The sequence below is a fragment of the Pelobates fuscus genome, chromosome 9, assembly GCF_036172605.1.
Source record: "Pelobates fuscus isolate aPelFus1 chromosome 9, aPelFus1.pri, whole genome shotgun sequence".
Lineage (NCBI taxonomy): Eukaryota > Metazoa > Chordata > Amphibia > Anura > Pelobatidae > Pelobates > Pelobates fuscus.
In genome coordinates this window covers 153,917,936-153,941,425 of record NC_086325.1, presented here as the reverse complement: position 1 = coordinate 153,941,425, position 23,490 = coordinate 153,917,936, and the positions used below count along the sequence as shown (strand labels likewise).

General features: G+C 42.8%; 1 protein-coding gene across 3 annotated transcripts; it reads left to right on the top strand.

Annotated features, from left to right (window-relative positions):
• Window positions 1-108: 108 nt before the first annotated feature.
• Window positions 109-20,363, top strand: FBXW2 (F-box and WD repeat domain containing 2). Of its 3 annotated transcripts, none has more exons than XM_063432802.1 (8): window positions 109-192; window positions 4,226-4,293; window positions 4,575-5,080; window positions 8,111-8,305; window positions 13,790-13,927; window positions 16,791-16,873; window positions 17,943-18,112; window positions 19,177-20,363. In XM_063432802.1, the coding sequence occupies exons 3-8, from the start codon at window positions 4,591-4,593 to the stop codon at window positions 19,463-19,465; spliced, it is 1,365 nt and encodes a 454-aa protein (XP_063288872.1). In that variant the 5' UTR covers window positions 109-192; window positions 4,226-4,293; window positions 4,575-4,590; the 3' UTR covers window positions 19,466-20,363. The 3 variants fall into 3 exon arrangements, with proteins under 3 accessions (XP_063288872.1, XP_063288870.1, XP_063288871.1); XM_063432800.1 differs by having other exon boundaries at window positions 4,571-5,080; XM_063432801.1 differs by having other exon boundaries at window positions 122-230; window positions 4,571-5,080.
• Window positions 20,364-23,490: the final 3,127 nt, after the last annotated feature.

Here is a 23,490-nt window from a genome sequence, read left to right as displayed (position 1 = left end):
GGTTTGTTAGCCAAGGGAGTGTAATCGAACGGAGAGCAATCGATCCCATTCTTTCTAAGTACCAAAGAGTGCATCGATGGTGCGGCGGCTAGGGTCTGCTGTGGGAGAGAGGGAGGAGCCGGCGGGAGTGCGATCACCCGCCTCTAGCAGTATGGCTGCCGTGAGTAGAGGAGAGAGCCCACTTGGAGACAGGTATGTCCTGGGACAGGTTCCTTGCAAGGCCTGGCAAGGTTAGTCTAACATGACAGGCCTGACCGGAAGAGACCCTCTGTGGCACTTCCGGTTACCCAGAGTCAGCCATTACCTGCCCTCTAACAGCATCACTCCAGGCTGCAGGCCAGGGGGAATACAACTTAAAATCTAAAATTAACATCACAGTTAATATTGTGCTATTAAATACACCTCATTGCCATCACTAAATATCATGGCTGGGGAAGTTCCCTCTAAATCAAAAGTTTGACATTCCACCCCCCCTCCCCCAGGATACTGTAGAACTTCAAATCCCATGATATGTAGCATGTTCTACATACATTTTGGCCACACAAGGTCTAAATTAATTAAAAGTTGCATTACGTCCTGCATTCATTATGTTTGGTTCGCTAAACACCACATAGTGACGTGAAAACTAAAAAAGGTTATGAGCTAAAGTCTGGATGGTTGAGAAATAAAAAAAATAATTGAAAGGGAAATCTAGGTTGTAGGCCATAATAGCGGATTTGGACATATCCTCTAGACCAGTGATAGGCAACCTTCGGCACTCCAGATGTTGTGGACTACATCCCCCATAATGCTTCTTTTACGCCCATAATGTTGACAAAGCATCATGGGAGGTGTAGTCCAAAACATCTGGAGTGCCGAAGGTTGCCCATGCCTGCTCTAGACTGTAAGCTCGTTTGAGCAGGGTCCTCTATTTATAGTTAAATCCCCCCTCCTCCCCCCCACCCCCCCCTCATAATATTGTAAAGCGCTACGGAATCTGTTGGCGCTGTATAAATGGAGATAATAATAATATTTCTGTGAACCTGCTATAGTCGCTGCTCTGCTTTATCCTGAATTGTGCACGTCAGTATTTATTTTACTATGATCTGAGGTTAGGCGCTAATCTCTTTGCAAATGAATATCTAAAAGACAAAATGTAGACTAAAAAAAAAAGTTGGTTTGGAAAAAAAATCTTCGGCTCAGCTGTGTCTTGACACTTCGCCTCAGTTTTGTTATTCAGATTTTAATGTGCAACAATTAGATGTTTATTGAAAAGCCATTTCAGACATATAAGGACTTACCCTTATTTTGGTCCTAATTATTTTTGATTTAATAAGACAGGTAACAATATTTTTTTTGTTTTTTTACATTTAATTGCTATCCATAAAATCAAAACTGTTCTGCATGTTCTACAGCTAAGCAGAACCACACCATATTTGCCCAACACTAACTTATTTTTATGCTCTGCAATGGCCAGTCAAATACTTAATATAGAGAATGAATCAAAATTATTCTGTACTGCAAGAAGTGTTGGGAATTCTTAGTTTATTCATAGTGAATTTCATGCACTGGAGAAATATCCCTAAATCTAAACAATACTTCCAGTTCAGCCGTTTTAGGCTGAAATTTTAAATTAATTTTGAATTCTCGACAATTCTGACTTCAGTGAAAAACTCTGATAGTGGACACCGTGAACACATTTGGAAGCTATGAAACGTTTATAAAAATATATCGTAATAAAAAATTATTAAAGGACCACTCTAGTGCCAGGAAAACATACTCGTTTTCCTGGCACTAGAGTGCCCTGAGGGTGCCCCCACCCTCAGGGACCCCCTCCCGCCCGGCTGGGGAAAGGGGTAAAAACTTACCTTTTTCCAGCGGTGGGCGGAGAGCTCGCCTCCTCCGATCCTCCTCTTCTCCTCCCCGTCGGCTGAATGCGCACGCGCGGCAAGAGCTGCGCGCGCATTCAGCCGGTCACATAGGAAAGCATTCATAATGCTTTCCTATGGACGCTTGCGTGCTCTCACTGTGATTTTCACAGTGAGAATCACGCAAGCGCCTCTAGCGGCTGTCAATGAGACAGCCACTAGAGGATTAGGGGGAAGGCTTAACCCATTCACAAACATAGCAGTTTCTCTGAAACTGCTATGTTTATGAAAAAATGGGTTAACCCTAGAAGGACCTGGCACCCAGACCACTTCATTAAGCTGAAGTGGTCTGGGTGCCTAGAGTGGTCCTTTAAATATCGGATCTTGTACAAATTACTTCTCTTGTAGAGCAGACAAGTCACAGGCTTGTAAGCTTTAGTTTCTATTTTCAGTTTCACACAGGAGGCTACATTGCTATAGAAGGCTTAGGTTAGTGGGGGTAATGTTATTGCACTATCACAAACAAATTATTTCCATATGTTAAAGGGACACTATAGTGACCCAGACCACTTCAGCTCAATGAAGTGGTCTGGGTGCCAGGTCCCTCAGGTTTTAACCCTTCACATGTAAACATAACAGTTTCAGAGAAACTGCTATGTTTACATTTGGGGTTAATCCAGCCTCTAGTGGCTGTCTTCCGGACAGCCACTAGAGGCGCATCTGCGACGCTGGTGGTGAATTTCGCCTCCATCATGCAGAGCGTACATAGGAAAGCATTGATAATCGCAGGACAATGTTTAAAGGACCACTCTAGGCACCCAGACCACTTCAGCTTAATGAGGTGGTCTGGGTGCCAGGTCCCTCTAGGATTAACCCTTTTTATTATAAAAATAGCAGTTTCAGAGAAACTGCTATGTTTATATTAGGGTTAATCCAGCCTCCAAATCCTCTAGTGGCTGTCTCATTGACAGCCGCTAGAGGCGCTTGCGTGATTCTCACTGTGAAAATCATTGTAAATGCTTTCCTATGAGACCAGCTGAATGCGCGCGCAGCTCTTGCCGCGCATTCAGCCAAAAGGGAGGATCGGAGGCGGAGAGGAGGAGGAGAGCTCCCCGCCCGGCGCTGGAGAAAGAGGTAAGTTTAACCCCTTCCTCACACCAGAGCCCGGCGGGAGGGGGACCCTGAGGGTGGGGGCACCCTCAGGGCACTATAGTCCCAGGAAAACGAGTATATTTTCCTGGCACTATAGTGGTCCTTTAATCTAACCAAGCTGTGTTATATGGGTAGGCAACCTTCGGTACTCCAGATGTTGTGGACTGCATCACCCATGATGCTTTGCCAGCATTGTGGTTGTAAGAGCATAATGGGAGATGTAGTACACAACATTTGCAGTGCTGAAGGTTGCCCACCCTGCATGTGGTAGATTTAGAAATCATTCTCAGTTGAAGACCAATGAAGAGGTGGTCCGTCTTGGAAATGAATAGTCGAGTTATTGGCTTTTAAAACAGCTTCATGAAAGTTGAGCTTTGTTTCTTAAAATATCTGGAAAGCACCAAACTTTTATGTTTGGTTTTCTTTGTCACTATACTTTGAAAGGAGAGAGAGAGAGAGAGAGAGAGAGAGAGAGAGAGAGAGAGAGAGAGAGAGAGAGAGAGAGAGAGAGAGAGAGAGAGTGTGTGTGTGTGTGTGTGTGTGTGTGTGTGTGTGTGTATAATTTGTGTAAGCTTGCTTCTTGCTGCATTTCATATACTGTAAGATTTACAGCGCAGAAATATTATTATTTTTTTAATTAAAACTATTGATTCCTTAAAGGGAGCTTGCCATAAAAACTAAGAACAAACTAAAGGGGCCCTTTATTTTTTATTTATTACTGGCATTTATAAAGCGTCAACATATTCCGCAGCGCTGTACACTTGGGAGAACAATATAGACCAATACAATAGGAAGATGGCCCTGCCCGTGAGCTTCCAATCTAAAGGTAAAATAGGGAAATGAGACAAGAGGTAGCAGAGGAAATTGAAGGTGATGGCAGAGAGAATTTATAGTGTGACTGCAGTGATTAATAACATGCGATTGGCTGTGGTTGGAAACAGCCGCAGGGTTCTGCAAACTCTGGCCCGGCACATAATACTGGTCTACAACTCCCATGATTATCTTGCTATCTGTTTTATTCAAGAACCATGGGAGTTGGGGTTCAGCAACATCTAGAGGGCCAGAGTTTGTAGAACCCTGTGCTATAGCAACGCATCCTCCTGTGCGGGAGGCTGAAACAAGAAACTAAAACATACGTACCTACTCCATAACTTTATATAAAGCTTACTCTTCACAAATGCCGTATATATATATTTATACAGGTATGTGCTTCTTGTTCCACCTAGGTTCATTTTATGAAATATATATTGAGCCAGCAACATCCCTGGACCTTTAAGGAAATGTAACAGATACGGTACGTATATCACAACTGTCCAATGTCTTTTCTTTTACTTTTTAACCTGTGATTATGTTAATGCTGCACGTGTTTTTTTTTGTCTTTGATATTTAGTATGTTTTATACCTTTTCCCAACTCATATTAATTGGCAGTAAATGGAGTATATGATAAAATAAGTTTGTGTGTGTGTGTGTATATATATATATATATATATATATAATATAGGCTGTAGCTACAGTGATCTTGACATGTCAGTCTACCAATATCTGATTGTGTTCTCTTGTTTCGACACAGGTAGATGCTTCCAGAAACCTATGGAGAAAAAGGAATTTGAGACATGGCTTGAAACCCTCTCGGCTGCGTTTTATACCCTCACTGACCTGCAGAAGAATGAAACTCTGGATCACTTGATCAGCCAGAGCGGTGCTGTTCAGCTAAGGCACCTCTCCAATAACTTAGAAACTCTACTGAAAAGGGATTTCCTCAAACTTCTTCCACTGGAACTTAGCTTCTACTTGCTGAAATGGCTTGACCCAGAGACCTTACTCACGTGCTGCCTTGTCTCGAAGCAGTGGAACAAGGTTATAAGTGCCTGTACGGAGGTGTGGCAGACGGCCTGCCGGAACCTCGGCTGGCAGATTGATGATGGCGTGCATGAGACCGTGCACTGGAAGAAAGTTTACCTGAAGGCGGTTTTAAGGATGAAACAGCTCGAGGATCATGAAGCCTTCCAAACAGCGTCGCTTATTGGACATAGTGCCAGAGTTTATGCACTTTATTATAAAGACGGACTGCTTTGTACAGGTACCAGACTTGGAGAATGCTGTCCTATGCAATTGGGATTTCTCTTAGATTTTTGTGGTTTATATAGAGAACGGCAGCTTACCTTTAGGGAAAATTCCAGTGATTGTGGTACTAGGAGTAATATATGTAAATACGAGTTACCTGCATGGTAAAGCTTTTACACATAATAGAAGCTAATCGTGGCTGTATTGTGTGTGCATGACTGTCTCACATTCGGGTGTATGGCAAAGTGTCTAGTGTACGCAGTTTAATTTTACTGCAAGACCCTGTCTACTGATAGCATTACCAGGGGAGGCATTAAAATAGTTTTGCACATTTACATTTTTTATTTTAGTAAATAGACTACCTAGTGTCTTATTTTATGAATCCTCGATTTTCACTTTTCCTCGTGGAGAATTATTGTTAAGGTCTAGCAAAGAGCACTGTGAGACATATTGCGAATTCGGGAGTTTCTCCTGAATCAAGCTTCTGAGACAATTGTGGCACCCCTCACTGACTGTAACTCTTAGTGCACCTGGAGGTTATTGTCATGGATCTGCTGCGTTGGCTGTAGTTCAGTGAGTGAGTTGGATGTAGAGTATATAAAAGGTTTAAACTTGAATATGATAATACTTAAAGGGGCTCTCCAGTGCCAGGAGATTCAGGTCTATTTAGAACCAACCTGACAGATACTTTTATAAATCAAAGACTGCTACTTTGTAACGACTGAATACACAGCACGAGAAATGTATCTTTATTAACAGCACAGAGAAAAGTCTATCTGACAAACAAAACAATAGGAGGATTGCATCCTAAGTTAAACTCATAATTGTAACTGCTTTATATGACACAAGGAGGCACCTCAGGACTGATTATCTCCTTTAGTAATTTTGATTGATATTGGCTAAATGTACTATAGACCAACTTTGTAAATAGGATCTGTGCTGGTATCTTACAGACAGATTTGGGACTACTGACCCTATTTTAAAATTGCTAGTCACACTTGTTTTATTTTATGCATTAACATATTAAAAGTTAAGTTTTATTAATAGACATATTAAGACAAAATTTCGATTTTTTTTTTTTCCCCTAACCTCTGGTTACACCTACTGGTAGTTTTTTGTTACTACAATTTTTTATTTTTGTTTTATTTCCAATTCTTTTGCTGTTTAAGACAATTAATACAAGAGCTCATGCTGCATACCTTGCGTGTGTGGGAGGCATCTTTCTTTAATATTTGGTCAAAATTATTCATATCAAATAGACACAACATTAAAGGAACACTAAAGGAACCAATGTATCTCCACGAGGAAAATTCAGTGTCCCCATGCAGAGCGTGGGGACGCTGAACGGCAGCGCTGCCTACTGTGCAGCACTGAGCCAGGAAGCCCCATCACTGGCCACTTGGAGGTGCCCCTAGGGGCAATGTAAACACTGGATTTTCTCTGAAAAGGCAGTGTTTGCATGAAAATGCCTGAAGGCAATGATTATACTTACCAGAACAACAACATTAAGCTGCAGTTGTTCTGGTGACTATAATGTCCCTTTATAGAGTCTCTAATAAAATATACTGTCAGTGTGACCACCAATCGGGTGAGGTGTAGTTACTGAGCAATATTTATGGATGGCCAGAAATTGAATCTCTAACTTGTCCAAATAAAGTCATGATGTCAAGCTATATTTCCCCATCCTCGCTTTCATGCAAAACAGTCCCCGCTCTGCATATATAATCTGTAAACCCGCCACAGTAAGGCTGAACATGACTAAGCTTGAGAATAAGGAAGCCTTTTATCTGGCAATCACAGATGTCATGTTGTGGTTAGGGCAAGATCGAGAAGGCATTCCTATTAAACGTATCAAACTTCCTCGGAAACATTTGCTAAATGTTGTCAGATAAAAAAAAAAACTTCTTAAAAGTGAAAGTGACGTTCAGCTTATTCATTCAGTGACACTTTAGCATTCAAATACATTTATTTTTAAAGTTAATACAATGTTAAACAAATCTGCACACCAGTCAAGCTATAAGACTTGCTTTTCCCACAGAAATCGCAAATCTGCAGTGAGGTTACTTCCGCAAAGGACTCTGGGTGGGCATATGCAAATTAGTTCAACAAAGAATCACATTTTTGCCTCACTCTATTTTAAACATGATTTCCTTTAAGTCTGTGTTTGGACAGCTGTTTTTTTTTTTTTTTTTTTTTAAGATAGAGAGTTCCTTTTTTTATTGTAGATTACTGGACCCCTGAATTGAGAAAAAGAAAGAAAAAGTTTAAGAAAAGCCATACAATTTACCTTTTATCCACATGTCTTGGCGCTCTCAGCACTAACAAACTATATAGATTTAAAGGGACACTATAGTCACTCAGACCACTTCAGCTCAATGAAGTGGTATGGGTGCCAGGTCCCTCAGGCTTTAACCCTTCAGATGCAAACAGAGAAACTGCTATGTTTACATTTGGGGTTAATCCAGCCTCTAGTGGCTGTCTTCCGGATATAACACACAGGCTTTTGAAATCTCTGGTCAAGTAGCTGCCTTGTTTATGTGTTTTTACTATTTTATTTTTTATTATAATATTTTTTTTTTGAGAATCAGTGCCTAAGATGATGTCTTGAGCATTGTTTTAATCAAAACCTGGTCGCGTACTGAGAATTCTTCCTCCTTTTGTGTAACCGGTTCAATGATTGTATGGGCCATCAAGGGAATAGACGGCTAGTGCACATAATGGAGCTTCTAGTACAGGGGTTAGGCAACCTTTGGTACTCCAGATGATGTGGACTACATCTCCTATAATGCATATACAGCTATAATGCTGGACTGCCAAAGGTTACCTACCCTGCTCTAGTACAATCTCTTATGTTCAGTATCAAACCCGTGTGGACACTGATCTGCGTATGGCTTGAATACCTGTTAGTACTGTCTTAGAAAGGGGAAGAACCAAGGACTATGGATAAGGATGTGCATAAAATGTACTAACAATCCATTTATATACCTTTTTGTTTCACGGTACAATGAAGATTGTTCTTTATGTTCCTCATGTTTCTGTATTGCAGGTTCCGATGACTTGTCTGCAAAGCTGTGGGATGTGAGCACTGGTCAATGCATATACGGTATCCAAACGCACACCTGTGCTGCAGTGAAGTTCGATGAGCAGAAACTTGTAACAGGGTCCTTTGATAACACAGTTGCCTGCTGGGACTGGATTTCAGGGGCTAGAACTCAGCACTTCCGAGGACATACTGGCGCAGGCAAGTCATATGTCTTGTGTGCAGATGAAGATGCTGTAGTGTTTACAATGTGTTGGAAACGTCAGTAATCTGTAGATATAATGCCTACATGTAGAGACAATTGCCCCTCTGGAAAGTAAGTGTCCCCTTCTGTGCAAGTTTTGTGGTTTTTGTTCTGGTTTTTGTGCTAGATAATAAGTAATATGCAAGTTTGCATATAGAGACTCTCCACTGCACAAACAAATAGAAATCAATATTTAGGAGATATGCCCCCAATGGAAACATACCTGCATTTAATTATTAAAGCGGCACTGTCATGCCGAATTCCGTTTTTTTTTTAACCCCCCTCCCGCCTCAACTACATCCAATCGACCCCCTAGTCACCCCCAAATGCCCCTATGCCCCCCACATTACCTATTTTTTATTCTTTATTTTCTGCCCGATCTTTATTCAGGGCGCCGCCATCTTTGTGTGGGTAGGTGAAGTCCCTGTGGGACACGTCATCTGCCCACACTAGATAGCGCTGAGATTCCCGCACATGCCCAGTGAAACACCTGGACATGCGAACGGCAATTTCACCTATTCATTCATTCATCAGACAGACGAATGAATGAATAGAAAAAATCAGACGAACAAACTAACACTGTGTATCACTGTGTATCAGTGTTAGTTTGTTCGTTCGGTTTATTACAAGGAGGGAGCTATCGGCGTGCAGCTCCCTCCTTGCATTATGTAAAGATAGAAACGGCAGGGAGCAGTGCTCCTCGCCACTTCCTAAGCCCCCCATGTCCCCCCTCACTCTATGGGGGTCAATATGACCCCCATAATAGCACAAGGGAGATTAAAATCTCCCCAATGCCCCTACTCGCTATATCGCGAGTAGGGGCATGTCCACTAAACAGTGAGCAGCCTGTGGCTGCTCACTGTAAAAAAATAAAAATAAAAAAAAAATAAAGGGTAATAAGGGGGGGACGGGGGGCCTACTGTCCTCCCCCGCCGGCCCCCACCCCTGGACGGCGGGTGGGGGCCATAATGGGAATGAGGGGGGACCTACTGTCCTCCCCTCAGGCCCCCACCCCTGGGCGGCGGGTGGGGGCCATAATAGTAATAAGGGGGGGGGGGGACCTACTGTCCTCCACTCCCCGGCCCCCACCCCTGGGCGGCGGGTGGGGGCCATAATAGTAATAAGGGGGGGGGGCCTACTGTCCTCCAGCCCCCGGCCCCCACCCCTGGGCGGCGGGTGGGGGCCCTAATGGAAAAAAGGGGGGGGACCTACTGTCCTCCCCCCGGCCCCCACCCCTGGGCGGCGGGTGGGGGCCATAATAGTAATAAGGGGGGGGGGATCTACTGTCCTTCCCCCCCCCCCCCGGCCCCCACCCCTGGGCGGCGGGTGGGGGCCATAACGATAATGGGGGGGGACCTACTGTCCTCCCCCCGCCCCCACCCCTGGGCGGCGGGTGGGGGCACTAAGTAAATTCCCCCCCCCCCCCATCAAGGTGACTAGGGGTGCCCAAGCCCCTAGTCACCCACCCCCCACCCAAATAAAAAATGCCCCTACCTACCCCCCTCACCCTAAAAAATAGTGAGGGGGGAATAAAATTGCTAACCTGTAAAGTAAAATTAAACTTACCATTCGACGTCGTCTTTTTTCTAAAATCTTCATTTTTCAGCCCCAAAAAAGGCCAAATAAAAAACCATCATAGCCGTCGAACTAAAAATAAAATAAAAAACCCGAGCGCAAAAAAAAAACCCGACGAAAAAGAAAAAACCCGACCGCACAAAAAAATAATCCATCTTCACCCATGGAGGGCTCCGCGCAGACTGAGCTCCGCAGGGCGGGGCAAGGCTTATAAAGCCTTGCCCCGCCCTGCAATTAGCCTAAGAACACTCTGATTGGTGGGTTTAAGCCAATCAGAGTGCTCTTTGTCATTTTACAAGCGTGGGAAAGTTCTTTGGAATTTTCCCACGCTTGTAAAATGACACAGAGCACTGTGATTGGATGGATTTCAAGCCATCCAATCACAGTGCTCTGTGTCATTTTACAAGCGTGGGAAAGTTCTTTGGAATTTTCCCACGCTTGTAAAATGACACAGAGCACTGTGATTGGATGGCTTGAAATCCATCCAATCACAGTGCTCTGTGTCATTTTACAAGCGTGGGAAAGTTCTTTGGAATTTTCCCACGCTTGTAAAATGACACAGAGCACTGTGATTGGATGGATTTCAAGCCATCCAATCACAGTGCTCTGTGTCCTTTTACAAGCGTGGGAAAATTCCAAAGAACTTTCCCACGCTTGTAAAATGACAAAGAGCACTCTGATTGGCTTAAACCCACCAATCAGAGTGTTCTTAGGCTAATTGCAGGGCGGGGCAAGGCTTTATAAGCCTTGCCCCGCCCTGCGGAGCTCAGTCTGCGCGGAGCCCTCCATGGGTGAAGATGGATTATTTTTTTGTGCGCTCGGGTTTTTTCTTTTTCGTCGGGTTTTTTTTTTTTGCGCTCGGGTTTTTTATTTTATTTTTAGTTCGACGGCTATGATGGTTTTTTATTTGGCCTTTTTTGGGGCTGAAAAATGAAGATTTTAGAAAAAAGAAGACGTCGAATGGTAAGTTTAATTTTACTTTACAGGTTAGCAATTTTATTCCCCCCTCACTATTTTTTAGGGTGAGGGGGGTAGGTAGGGGCATTTTTTATTTGGGTGGGGGGTGGGTGACTAGGGGCTTGGGCACCCCTAGTCACCTTGATGGGGGGGGGGGGGGGGGGGGGGAATTTACTTAGTGCCCCCACCCGCCGCCCAGGGGTGGGGGCGGGGGGAGGACAGTAGGTCCCCCCCCCATTATCGTTATGGCCCCCACCCGCCGCCCAGGGGTGGGGGCCGGGGGGGGGGAGGACAGTAGATCCCCCCCCCCCCTTATTACTATTATGGCCCCCACCCGCCGCCCAGGGGTGGGGGCCGGGGGCTGGAGGACAGTAGGTCCCCCCCCCCCTTATTACTATTATGGCCCCCACCCGCCGCCCAGGGGTGGGGGCCGGGGGGGGGAGGACAGTAGGTCCCCCCCCCCTATTACTATTATGGCCCCCACCCGCCGCCCAGGGGTGGGGGCCGGGGGGGGGAGGACAGTAGATCCCCCCCCCCCCTTATTACTATTATGGCCCCCACCCGCCGCCCAGGGGTGGGGGCCGGGGGGGAGGACAGTAGGTCCCCCCCCCTTTTTTCCATTAGGGCCCCCACCCGCCGCCCAGGGGTGGGGGCCGGGGGCTGGAGGACAGTAGGTCCCCCCCCTTATTACTATTATGGCCCCCACCCGGCGCCCAGGGGTGGGGGCCGGGGGGGGGAGGACAGTAGGTCCCCCCCCCCCCCTATTACTATTATGGCCCCCACCCGCCGCCCAGGGGTGGGGGCCGGGGGGTGGAGGACAGTAGGTCCCCCCCCCCTTATTACTATTATGGCCCCCACCCGCCGCCCAGGGGTGGGGGCCGGGGGGGAGGACAGTAGGTTCCCCCCCCTCATTATCTTTATGGCCCCCACCCACCGCTCAGGGGTGGGGGCCGGGGGGGGGACGACAATAGGTCTCCCTCCGTTATTTTACTTTACGGCCCCCACCCGTCATTTAGGGGTGGGGGGCAATATTTTTTTTATTTTTTTTTTACAGTGAGCAGCCACAGGCTGCTCACTGCTTACTAGACATGCCCCTACTCGCGGTATAGCGAGTAGGGGCATATTATTTACTAATACCAAGTCATTTTTACTTGGTGTTAGTAAATTTGACTGAAAGACCAATTTAGGTCTTTCAGCCTTTTAGTAGATAGCTCCCTGATACCGTGGGAATTAGGGAGTTATCTACTAAGCGGCTGCAAGATGCAGCCGCGGCAATGAATAGGATCGGAGTTTCATTCATTAGAATGAAATTCCGATCCGAACAAAGTACCGAATTGCATCCTAACACCAATGGAGAAACAGTGCTCATTCTGTTAGGATGCAATTCGGCAGTTTTGCCGGCGTTCTGTCTAAGTGACAGGACTTTCGGCAATACTGACAGGAAGTATTGTGGGAACTGGGAGGAAAGCTAGGGATCATGGGAAAATTGCTCTGACCAGCGGAAATGAAGCACACTTTGCTCCTCCGCTGGTCAGAGCTGGTCAAGCGGAGGAATCCCATAAGACAAAGAGTCCCTACTTTGTCTTATTCTTTTCTTCCTGTCTTCTTTAGTTTTCTTTAAAACCATAACAGATCCTGAGAGAGGGGGAGAAGAGGAAGAGATTGAGGAAAGGTAAGTTCGGCATGACAGTGCCGCTTTAATGTTTTCATTGGGGGTGTATCTAAGACAGCTTGAACATTGTGCAGATCTCTTGTAATCCCTTCTAGCCCCGCCCAGAATTTCTCTGGCTGTCCAATCACAGAGTTCCCAATTCAGCTCAATGAGAAGTCTTTGCAAGGCAGGTGCTCTGGGCAATTTCTGCCTCTTGAGTTTATCTGCACTGAGCTAACCAAACCAGGCATTTACAGGACTGGCTTTCTGACAGTCAGGAGGTGTAACAAGGTTATTTTATAAAAGTTCTAACTTCTTTTGAAATCTGCACTTTTTGCAAAATGGAAAAAAAGGACACACTCTGCACATACAAAGCACTTCATTAAGCTGAAGTGTTTTAGTGGTCAGAATTGCCCCTTTAATAACGTAGCAGGATACATGGTTTGAGCATATTTTCTCTTGATCTACCCCTAACATCGTTATTTGTTTGCTTCCAGTCTTGAAATTTTGAGTGTCACATATAATCCAGCTATTTGTGTTATTTCATTATAGCAGATCTGCTTTATATAAGCTTTGCACAGGGTAGTGGTAGGCAACCCTCAGTAATCCAGATGTTGTGGACTACATTTCCCCTGATGCTTTGCCACCATCATGGCTGTAAGCGCTTTATGGGTGGTGTAGTCTACAATGCCTTCCTACCCCTGGCATAGGGTATGGTGCAAGAAGGTGTCTCCGCACATAGTTGCTTATAATTGCAGACATTTGCAAAAAAATTCTGGAGCTATAAAAGTGGGCACATCTCTGGAACAGAAAGTGTTAATAAAATTACATGCATGTATGTGATAGTTTTGTATACGTTAAACTTTTTAGAGCCCATTGGGTATACATTTAACACTGAGAGTGTTCTTACAGATAGACACACGGGGACCTGTGCCGTTCTTTTAAAGCATTGTTATGCTTCCCAAAATGTGAGGATAGGGAATCGTCTATGAAGGAGGCATAGTGGTAGTGTTCGACTATAGAAGCTAGGAGTTAAGTATGATAAAATGCAGGTCAGGTAAATAGAATAGGTTTGCAAGTACAATGAGTGGAATAATTTAATGCATAATAAACCCAAAGATGAAACAATTGAACCCGGTATGACAAGTTCTCAATTATTCTCATAATTTCTCATTTTTGCTATTGTGTTTTTCATATAGATTTTGATTTTCCTATAATTCCTTGAATGTTACAATTTTTGTCCTCTGTTTTATTCTAGTGTTTAGTGTGGATTATAACGATGAGCTAGATCTGTTAGTCAGTGGGTCTGCGGATAACACTGTGAAAATATGGGCCTTATCTTCTGGATCATGTTTGAATACGCTCAATGGCCACACGGAATGGGTCACTAAGGTAGGTTTGACCTCGCATGCTGCAAAGCTTCATGAAACACCACCTGTTAGGTTAAGATACATTGGGGGGTTTTCTGGGCACTGCTTATGTCATAGATTGTAAATCCTTTCTGTTATCCAAAAGGCCGATTAGTAGATTTTCCTCCACCTGCGTATAGATTCTACTACATACTGCAAGGCATCACTATTCATGTACTGTTCAACAGCGTGAAGTATAGATGTGTCTGGGGAACCTTGGTGCAACTGCTGATTTTACTTCATGCAAAGTATTGATTGAAAGAGGCTCAGTCGTGTAGTATCGTGTAGAATCCTGATTACATAGTCTGATTGCTTCCTCTTTGCACTGTGCTGGCCACAAGTATAACAAATATTTTGATTTCAAGATTTTTTTAAATTAATATTTTACACCTTTGCTGCTTCCACTCTTTTGGCTGCATTGTAAATATATGTAACTTTCAGTATCACTCTAAGCAGGCTATGCTTTGATAATAGTCCCTCACTTAAAGGGAATCATAATAAAGAAAATGTAGTCACTGCCTGTAAGAATAAATTATCATGCTCTATGGCCAGAGTAAGGCAATCTGAGGCACTCCAGATAATTTGGACTACATCTACCATCATGCTGGCAAAGCATCCGGGGAGATGATACTAAGATATGTAACAGGGTTGATGTTCCAAGAGGGATAAGCCAAATGGCAAATGATTTAGGTAAACTAGAAAAATGGTCAGAGTTGTGGCAACTGACATTTAATGTGGATAAGTGCAAGATAATGCATCTTAAAAAACCCAAGGGCAGAGTACAGAATATTTGTCCTAACCTCAACATCGGAGGAAAGGGATTTAGGGGTGATTATTTCTGATGACTTAAAGGCAGGCAGACAATGTAATAGAGCAGCAGGAAATGCTAGCAGAATGCTTGGTTGTATAGGGAGAGGTATTAGCAGTAGAAAGAGGAAAGTGCCCATGCCACTGTACAGAACACTGGTGAGACCTCACTTGGAGTTTTGTACGCAGTACTGGAGACCGTATCTTCAGAAGGATAGATACTTTAGAGAGAGTTTAGAGAAGGGTTACGAAACTGGTTCATGGATTGCAGGATAAAACTTACCAGGAAAGGTTAAAGGATCTTAACATGTATAGCTTGGAGGAAAGATGAGACAGGGGGGATGTAACGGACCGTTTCAGCAGACAAGGGGTTAAAACCGCTTAGACAATAATCCCCATTTTCAGAGACAGGCACAGCTACTGTAGAATCACCAAAACTCAGGAATTGGATATAAGTGAATGCACCAAACTCCCGAACTGCATACAAGGGAATAAGGTAGCACTCCAAACTCCCGAACTGGAACCTCACGAATAGCTGCTAGCAGACGAACAGGAAAAGCAGACAAGCAGCTTACACTCCTGGCAATCAGTCTCTATCAGCATACAGTGAATCCCCCCCAAGAACGAGACAAGGCTCCGTGTTGAGGGTCAAGTGGCCTGTTTTACTCAGGGCTACCCGCCCAGTATTTATGCAGGTCTCCCACCTGGTGGACACTCCCCTAGGGGACCAGATGGAAGACTGTGACAAAAGACAGACATGTATCATTTTAGGACATACAGTCACAATACTTTCCCACAATGCATCCTGGCTTCCTCCCCTCTGCCCTGGAGATAATTGAGAAGTAATTCAATTATCTCCCAGGACAGAGGCAAGCCTCCATTATGCACGTGGTGAACACAAGATACAATATTACTTTAAAATACATAAAGACACATTTTGTACATAAAACACAGACATGTCACATATCCCCAGATAGCTGGGATCAGAGCGCACAAAACTACCAAATAGCGCTCAGATCCTATTCACACAGTTCAATTGCCATGGAGCCGAAGTCTTTAACTACACAGATGGGCTCCATGGCATAGCTATCTGGGTTAACACATTCACATAAAGTCGAGTCCATAGTCCAAAGGCAAGAGGCGGGCAAGGACACGTGGCGAGGTCGGTCTCGCCACAGGGGATATGATAGAAACATTTAAATACATAAAGCAAATCAACAAAGTAAAGGAGGAGACTATATTTAGAAGAAGAAAAACTACCGCAACAAGAGGACATGGTCTTAAATTAGAGGGACAAAGGTTTAAAAATAATATCAGGAAGTATTACTTTACTGAGAGGGTAGTGGATGCATGGAATAACCTTCCAGCTGAAGTGGTAGAGGTTAACACAGTAAAGGAGTTTAAGCATGCGTGGGATAGGCATTAGGCTATCCTAATTATAAGATAAGGCCAGAGACTAATGAAAGTATTTAGAAAATTGGGCAGACTAGATGGGCCAAATGGTTCTTCTCTGCCGTCACATTCTATGTTTCTATGTAAGTAGTCCACAACATATGGAGTGCCTCAGATTGCTCTATGTAGTACAGAACTTTGCCCAGCAGGAGGTGTGACTACCCATAGGCTGCAAGTGAATGCTTGCATTAATGGATCGGCCGGCTTACCAACAAAAATATTGTTTGAACCCACGACTGCCATATTAGAAAGATTGGCTTAAAGTGATCCTTGAAAAATAATAATCTAAAACATTTTTAAATGAATATTCGTATTTATAAAACTGCCAAATTACTGGTCACCTGTTAAACCAAAGTATCTCAATGTGCACGGACTTTGTGGGTTGTTTTTTTTTGGGGGGGGGGGGGATTTTTTTTAGTTAAATAATGGGCATAAAGGATGAGTGTAGTTTCTCCATGAATTCACATGATGCGATCAATACAGCCTATGGCTGCATTGAAAATGTATTGGATGAGATGAGTCTGTCCTATAAAGATGGTTTTTTTTTTTTTTTTTTTTCTCTAAATCTTTTCTCTTTTTTCCCGCAGGTAGTTTTGCAGAAATGTGAAGTGAAATCTATCATGCACAGTCCCGGAGATTATATACTTCTCAGTGCTGACAAATATGAAATCAAGGTCTGTGTGCTCCCTTCCTAAATAATAGCTCTTTACATGGATAGCCCTAGTGTGAAACTTGTCTGGAATTCACATCTAAGGCCAAAGTAGTCAAACTGGATAATATTTAACTTCTGGAGATTCTAGATTTTTATAATTGATATTTTGGTGAATAACCCTGCCAGTGAATCTAAAATGTCAGGCCAATAATAGCAGAACAGAAAACCTAGTTTACTTGGAGATTTTTCCCATGTTCGGTTGTAAAATTTAGATTTCCTAAACATTTGCCTTTCATTGCATTAATTTGAAATAGTGATAGTTAATATTTGTGGCCTAATGTCCAAAATAGACATTCGGTAAGGTGACCTATTCACAAAATAGTAAGTTATGTTGCGTTGAAAGAGTTGGAGAACATCTTGGTAGATTATGTGCCCAATAACTGTAATAACGGAGTTGAAGTTTCCATTCCCAGCATTGTTGACGTTACATCATTCCAAGGTCAATAAAACGAGTACGATTGAGATACGTAAAAATATCTGTAAACCCCAGACTAGTTGAAATTGATAATGAACGTCAATGTATCCTTCTTCCTAGTGTATATTATCTCACTTCTCAGTGAATAATTCCTTTTACATCCCAAACACTAAGCTTACATTTTTAATTAATATATTTTGAGAAATTTACCGTAATAGAAAATGAAAAATGTATCTTTGTGTTGTGAATTTCTTCTGTACAATAAAAACTGTGTTTTTTGTGTTTTGTAAATATTCTGGATCCTATACTTTTGTGTGTAGGGTTCAGATGTGAAAAACACTTATTTTAAACCAAACACTTAATGCATCCAGCTGATTGATGCAAAGTTAAACTGGGTATGTGCTGTGTTTTAGTACTGAAATGCTGTCTATGACATGTCTATGATGCTTGGAGCCGCCTTTTTAAATGAAAATGAAATCAAATGACTGAAATCTGACCTTCATTCTCGAATATATCAGTGATGTCTGATTTTGGAATCAGGACAGGCTGAGCAATAAAGGCCAATGTAGACACTAGTGTAAATGTTCACAAATGACTGACCTGGTTTGTTTTACAGATTTGGCCGATTGGGCGAGAAATTAACTGCAAATGCCTGAAGACTCTATACGTCTCGGATAATCGCAGCATTTGCTTACAACCACGGCTGCATTTTGATGGCAAATACATTGTGTGCAGTTCAGCTATAGGCCTATACCAGTGGGACTTTGCTAGCTATGATATCCTAAGGTATTTATGGCTGTGAATTTAAATATGGATGAATTGTTGGAAAATATTTAATATTTTTTTATTATTTCTCTTTAGTACCCATGAGTGGAAATTAAATTGCCCCCAACTGGAGCCATTACAGTTGAAAGTTCCTCCACAGCACCCACACATTGCAGCTGCACATTAGCACATGGTAGAGTGTAGGAAAGGCTACCAATCTCCTCATAGATGCATCTCTGTGAGGAATGTTCAGTGCCCCCATGCAAGTCGTGAAGATGCTGAACATGCAGCACAGACCCAGGAAGCATCTCTAGTGGCTGTTTGAGTGTCTGCCTCTGGAGGTGTCACTAGGCACTAATGTAAACATTGTATTTTCCCTGAAAAGGCAGTGTTTATATTGATATGCCTGCAGGTACAGGCTGTAGACACCAGAACAATTAGATTGAGCTGTAGATGGTGTGATGACTACAGTGTCCCTTTAACCTAACTTGCCAACTGCTGCAGGTTAACACAGCATTGCCCTGTGTGCACTTCATTGCAGAAGCAGGCCGACTTGTCAATGTGTGTGTCTGCAGCCCTCCTCAGTATTCAAGATAGCCTTAACATTATCGGTTATATATGTATCCATTGTTCCCTTCTACCTTCACACACTGACAGGGCTGCCTGCTGCTTTTATGAAGTGTGCATAAGCCAGTGCTGTGATTGGTCTGTGTGGTTATGAAGTAGCGAGCAAGTTAGTCTGACAACATGGCCACTCAGCCAAAGAAAGTGAGAGATACATATGTCTCACTTTCTTTGGCTGAGTGGATATGTATATATGAAGTGAAAATTTGATGACAGCTGTCCTTTAACTAAACACCATATTGTAGTGACATTTTTTTCAGTGGCTATCCCTGCCAGTACCGATCACAGTTGGCAAGCTCTATATGAGTAGACCGCACGCCCCACTTGTTTGATGGAACAGTTGTGTTATGGGGTTGGAGAGTAAGGTGGTGAAAGTAGACCTTGAGTTATAAAAGATTTTAGCATAAAATTAGTGGCGTATGTATTTCACAACTATTTATCTGCTGTCTTTCTCCCCACAGAGTTATAAAAATGCCGGATTCTGCAAATCTTTCCTTACTTGGCTTTGGCAATATCTTTGCTCTTCTCTTCGACAACCACTACCTGTACATCATGGATTTAAGGACAGAGAAACTGATCAGCCGATGGCCTCTGCCAGAATATCGGAAATCCAAAAGGGGCTCGAGTTTTTTGGCTGGAGAAATATCTTGGTTAAACGGGCTGGACGGTGAAAATGATATTGGTTTGGTCTTTGCCACAAGTATGCCAGATCACAGTATCCATTTGGTATTGTGGAAGGAGAATGGTTGACTGCCACGAACAATGGCAACTACTGATTTTTAACAGAAAATTCAGACTGGTGTAATAGCAACGACTTTCTGAGCCTACCTTGCATGAACCAAAGTTTCACATCCAGTATCCCATCATGCAGTGCACAATCTTTTACCTTTTGGTTTCGGGTGGAACAAGGGAGTGTTTATGGAACACAAAAAGCAGTCTGCATGCTTACCGAATTTCACTGGAAACTCACATTTTGAAACTTTGCTGTTCTTATTTGCATCCCAGACACAAGCAAACTGCTACATTTTAAGAATATACATATAATATATTCAACACATTTTACTGTAACCTCTAAATTCAGAACAGCAGTCATTTCCATCTTACAGTCCATTTGTACTATATATTTCAACATTCAATAGTGTTTATACATGTAATCTATTTTAATACAAAACAAAATAGTCATATTTAACAAACTTGGTAGTTTAACTATAATGTACGAATGCACCATCGTAGACACACAATTTCAGCAGGGGTTTATATCCTTGTTTCACATCACTTCCCCTTATTTTAAAAACAAATAATAATGATTAAATGTAAAGAAAGGCCAATGGAAGAAGATTCTAGAGCAAAGCGGTCTAAACTTTTGTCACTATAGCACTTATGGACTATACCCCCAACGGCATCATGGGAAATATACTCCACCAAAGTTAGCCCCATCATCTTTCACGTGCCAGGAGTGCACCCCCATCTGGAACTTTAGGTTTGAGACAAGGGGTTTTCACTAAGCTACAGCCATGATGAATCATGTTTGACTGTTCTATTGAGAAATGCAGTGAAAGTGTGATGTTAAAAGTACATTTAAAGAAAAGGAATGTTAAAAACATCTTTTCTGTTACCCATCACCCAAATAAAATTTCAGATATCTTGACTGGTGTGGTTTCCAGGGTTCTCTAGATCCCGTGCCATGTTTGGGCCCAGAAGTAAACGGGGTTACATTTCCAACCGGGTGTTAAAATGCCCTCATTTTTTTGGAGATTGTTAGACGTGTGATTTAAATATATGAAAAAGTCTATGGGATCTCAATGTAACTGTAGTTTAGCACAATATGAAATCTGTGTGTTACAATCACAGTCATTTGCTACATTGTGTATTTCACATTTCTGTGTAGCTATTTTGGCCTACAATTCACTTTTCGGGTTATTTTCTTTAATTGGAAATCCAAAGTTAATTTCAGATTTATTTCTCTAAATCAGCTATGCTCTCAGTCCAGCTACTTGGCCTAAGATTATAACCTATAACTCTGGCTGTGCAGTGTTTTACTATAAAGCTGTACTATAGCTCCCCCTGCTGCCCTATAGTGTACCTTTAACCCCTTAAGGACACATGACATGTCATGATTCCCTTTTATTCCAGAAGTTTGGTCCTTAAGGGGTTAAGCAACTACTAAAAGGGACACTCCAGGCACCCAGACCACTTCTGCTCATTGGAGTGGTCTGGGTGCCAACTCCCACTACTCTTAACCCTGCAAGTGTAATTATTGCAGTTTTTTATAAACTGCAATAATTACCTTGCAGGGTTAACTCCACCTCTAGTGGCTGTCTACTAGACAGCCACTAGAGGGAACTTCCTGCTCTATAGCACAGGAAACCTGTGCTAGAGTGTCGCTGGACGTCCTCAAGCTGTGTGAGGACCTCCAGCATCGCTCATTTCCTCATAGGAATAGCATTGCCGCTAATGTGCATTAGGTCTCCTCGGCCGGTGGGCGGGATCAGTCTCACCCACCGGCCGCCAGACAGTAGGAGGAGCGGCGCGGAGGAGGAGACAGCGACGAGGGACATCGTCGCTGCTTCAGGTAAGTGACTGAAGGGGTTTTCACCCCTTCAGCAACCGGGGATTGGGGGGTGGGAGGGAGAGGGTACCTCCAGTGCCAGGAAAACGGATTGTTTTCCTGGCACTGGAGTTTTCCTTTAAAGGAACTGTGATACTTTACCCTCATATGGATTTATCACCTGTGGTTTAAAAAAAAAAAAAAACTATATATATATATATATATATATATATATATATTTGTTTTGCATCTGTTTACACACAGATATTCCGTAAACTGAAAAAACTGTTATACATTCTTAAATTGAGATGTATCAGTGCCTGCTATACCCTTATAATAAAATATCTCAGGATGTGACTGTCAGCAGGAATTGGGAAGGTATACAAATTTGATTGTTTACCTATCTATCCATAGTTTTGCTTTAGACAATGTAGTCAATGCAGTTTTCAATATAATATAAAAATATGTAATATGGAAATACGCTATTGCTACTTACCTTTGATGTCCCTGTTTATGCTGCAAATCAACATGATTTGCTCCTTCTACAATAAGCTTTACTGAAACTCTAGTCAATCAGTTCTAATAAAAGCCTTCTATTGATAGCTGTGCAGACAACACTAGCCTTCATTTAAAAATAAAATTTAAAGAGACACTCCTGACAGCTTATTGGAGTGGTTATGCCGTGGGAGGTCCAGATGAAGTCACTCCAATTTCAAGCATTTTAGTATAGCAAATAATAAAGCTGTATTCTGCAGCACCTAACCTTCTACCCCCCCCCCCCCCCCCCCCGGAATCGGAAGTTTCACCTTCGCAATTGTGAGCCCGGTACTTTTTATTACAGGATGACCAGGCGATATGTGGCCACACCATGCTTTGATCAATTCAACATAAGAAGAGAAGTGCATGCTAAAATACCACATATGCTTAGGACGTCTTGGAATTGACATGCTATTTGGCTGTGCAGAAAAGCTGCAGGGTTTCATTACAGCCAGATCATCTTAAATACCAGTGCTCAGAGTCCATCATTGTGTTTACAAATAAATAGTTTAATACAGGAGTGATCTTATTCTTTATGAAGTGGGAGGCAGAAGGCTTAGAGTAACAGGGAATCCTCCAGTTTTGTCTAACACGCAGCCTTTTCACACCATAACCACTAGATGTAAAGTTATGGCGTTTGGTGTGCCCATTTATAATACTTGCCCAAGGCATTCGAAGAATTTTCAATAACTGAACTGGCTGGAATTCGCCAGGGAAAATGGAATATACTGCCCAACTGTTTGGGCTGGATACTGTTTGCATTTCGGCTAAAATGTACTGCAATATAAAGATGTATATTTTAATAGGACCTTTACAGTGACCTCAGGCACCCACATATGGTTTTACAGTTGCTTATGAATTTCTAGTGAATTTTATTTTTGCCATCTGCTCCTCCTACCACCAGCACTCCTTTCTGCCCCCATTATACAGATCTAAGTACATCACATTTCTGTAAATTCGCAATGTACTGCTCAGTCCTCATAGCTCGTTGCTGACTTGCAAATTTGACAATGTGATTTTCACTTACTTGGCACTATGGAAGCTCAGAAAAGAAAAGTACCCCATGATGGTATATAAATTTGTTTTAAACGTCGGTATTCCAAACGCTGCAATTAACACGGAAAGGTTTATGTGCTTTATTTATTTTTTTCAAATTAAAGTGGGGTAAAAAACAAAAGTAAAAAAAAATTAAATAAAACACTACTGAGTACAGGTAGGGTCAAATATTAGAAAATAAAATAAATCAAAGTAGTACTAGTACTGAGATCAGTAGTGAAAGAGTATCTTTTTTTTTGTTTGTTTTTGTTAGTACACCGTAAAATTCTGGAAAACAGACCACAATCATCTTTCATCTTCCCTTGCCTTAGGTCCAAGTGAGGGAAGAGAGAGACAGGATACAATGTCAGTGTGAATACGTAACATTGTATCAGCCTGTCACAGTGATCACGTGACTCCGCTCGCAGTTTGCCTGAATTGCTAGGCGGTTACCTCCATCTGATCCAGTGAGGTAAGAATAATTCGTGGGCTCAACCGGCACAGACATTAGGAAGTGTCATCATGCCTTGACATCGTTAAAGCCAATGCCGTTCAGGACATAGTGACACGTCCTAAGGGCAGCATTGGGTTAATGTATATTTATCAGTCTACAACAACTGGAATATGGAAATATCTAAATGGTTATTGGCTTCAC

What these genes read in the sequence shown, in the direction of transcription:
- FBXW2 (XM_063432802.1), top strand. Translation starts at nt 4,591, where the DNA reads ATGGAGAAAAAGGAATTTGAGACATGGCTTGAAACCCTCTCGGCTGCG. An exon ending in CCGAGGACATACTGGCGCAG is followed by an intron (nt 8,306 to 13,789) that starts GCAAGTCATATG and finishes GTTTTATTCTAG; the next exon opens with TGTTTAGTGTGGATTATAAC. An exon ending in CTGACAAATATGAAATCAAG is followed by an intron (nt 16,874 to 17,942) that starts GTCTGTGTGCTC and finishes TTTGTTTTACAG; the next exon opens with ATTTGGCCGATTGGGCGAGA.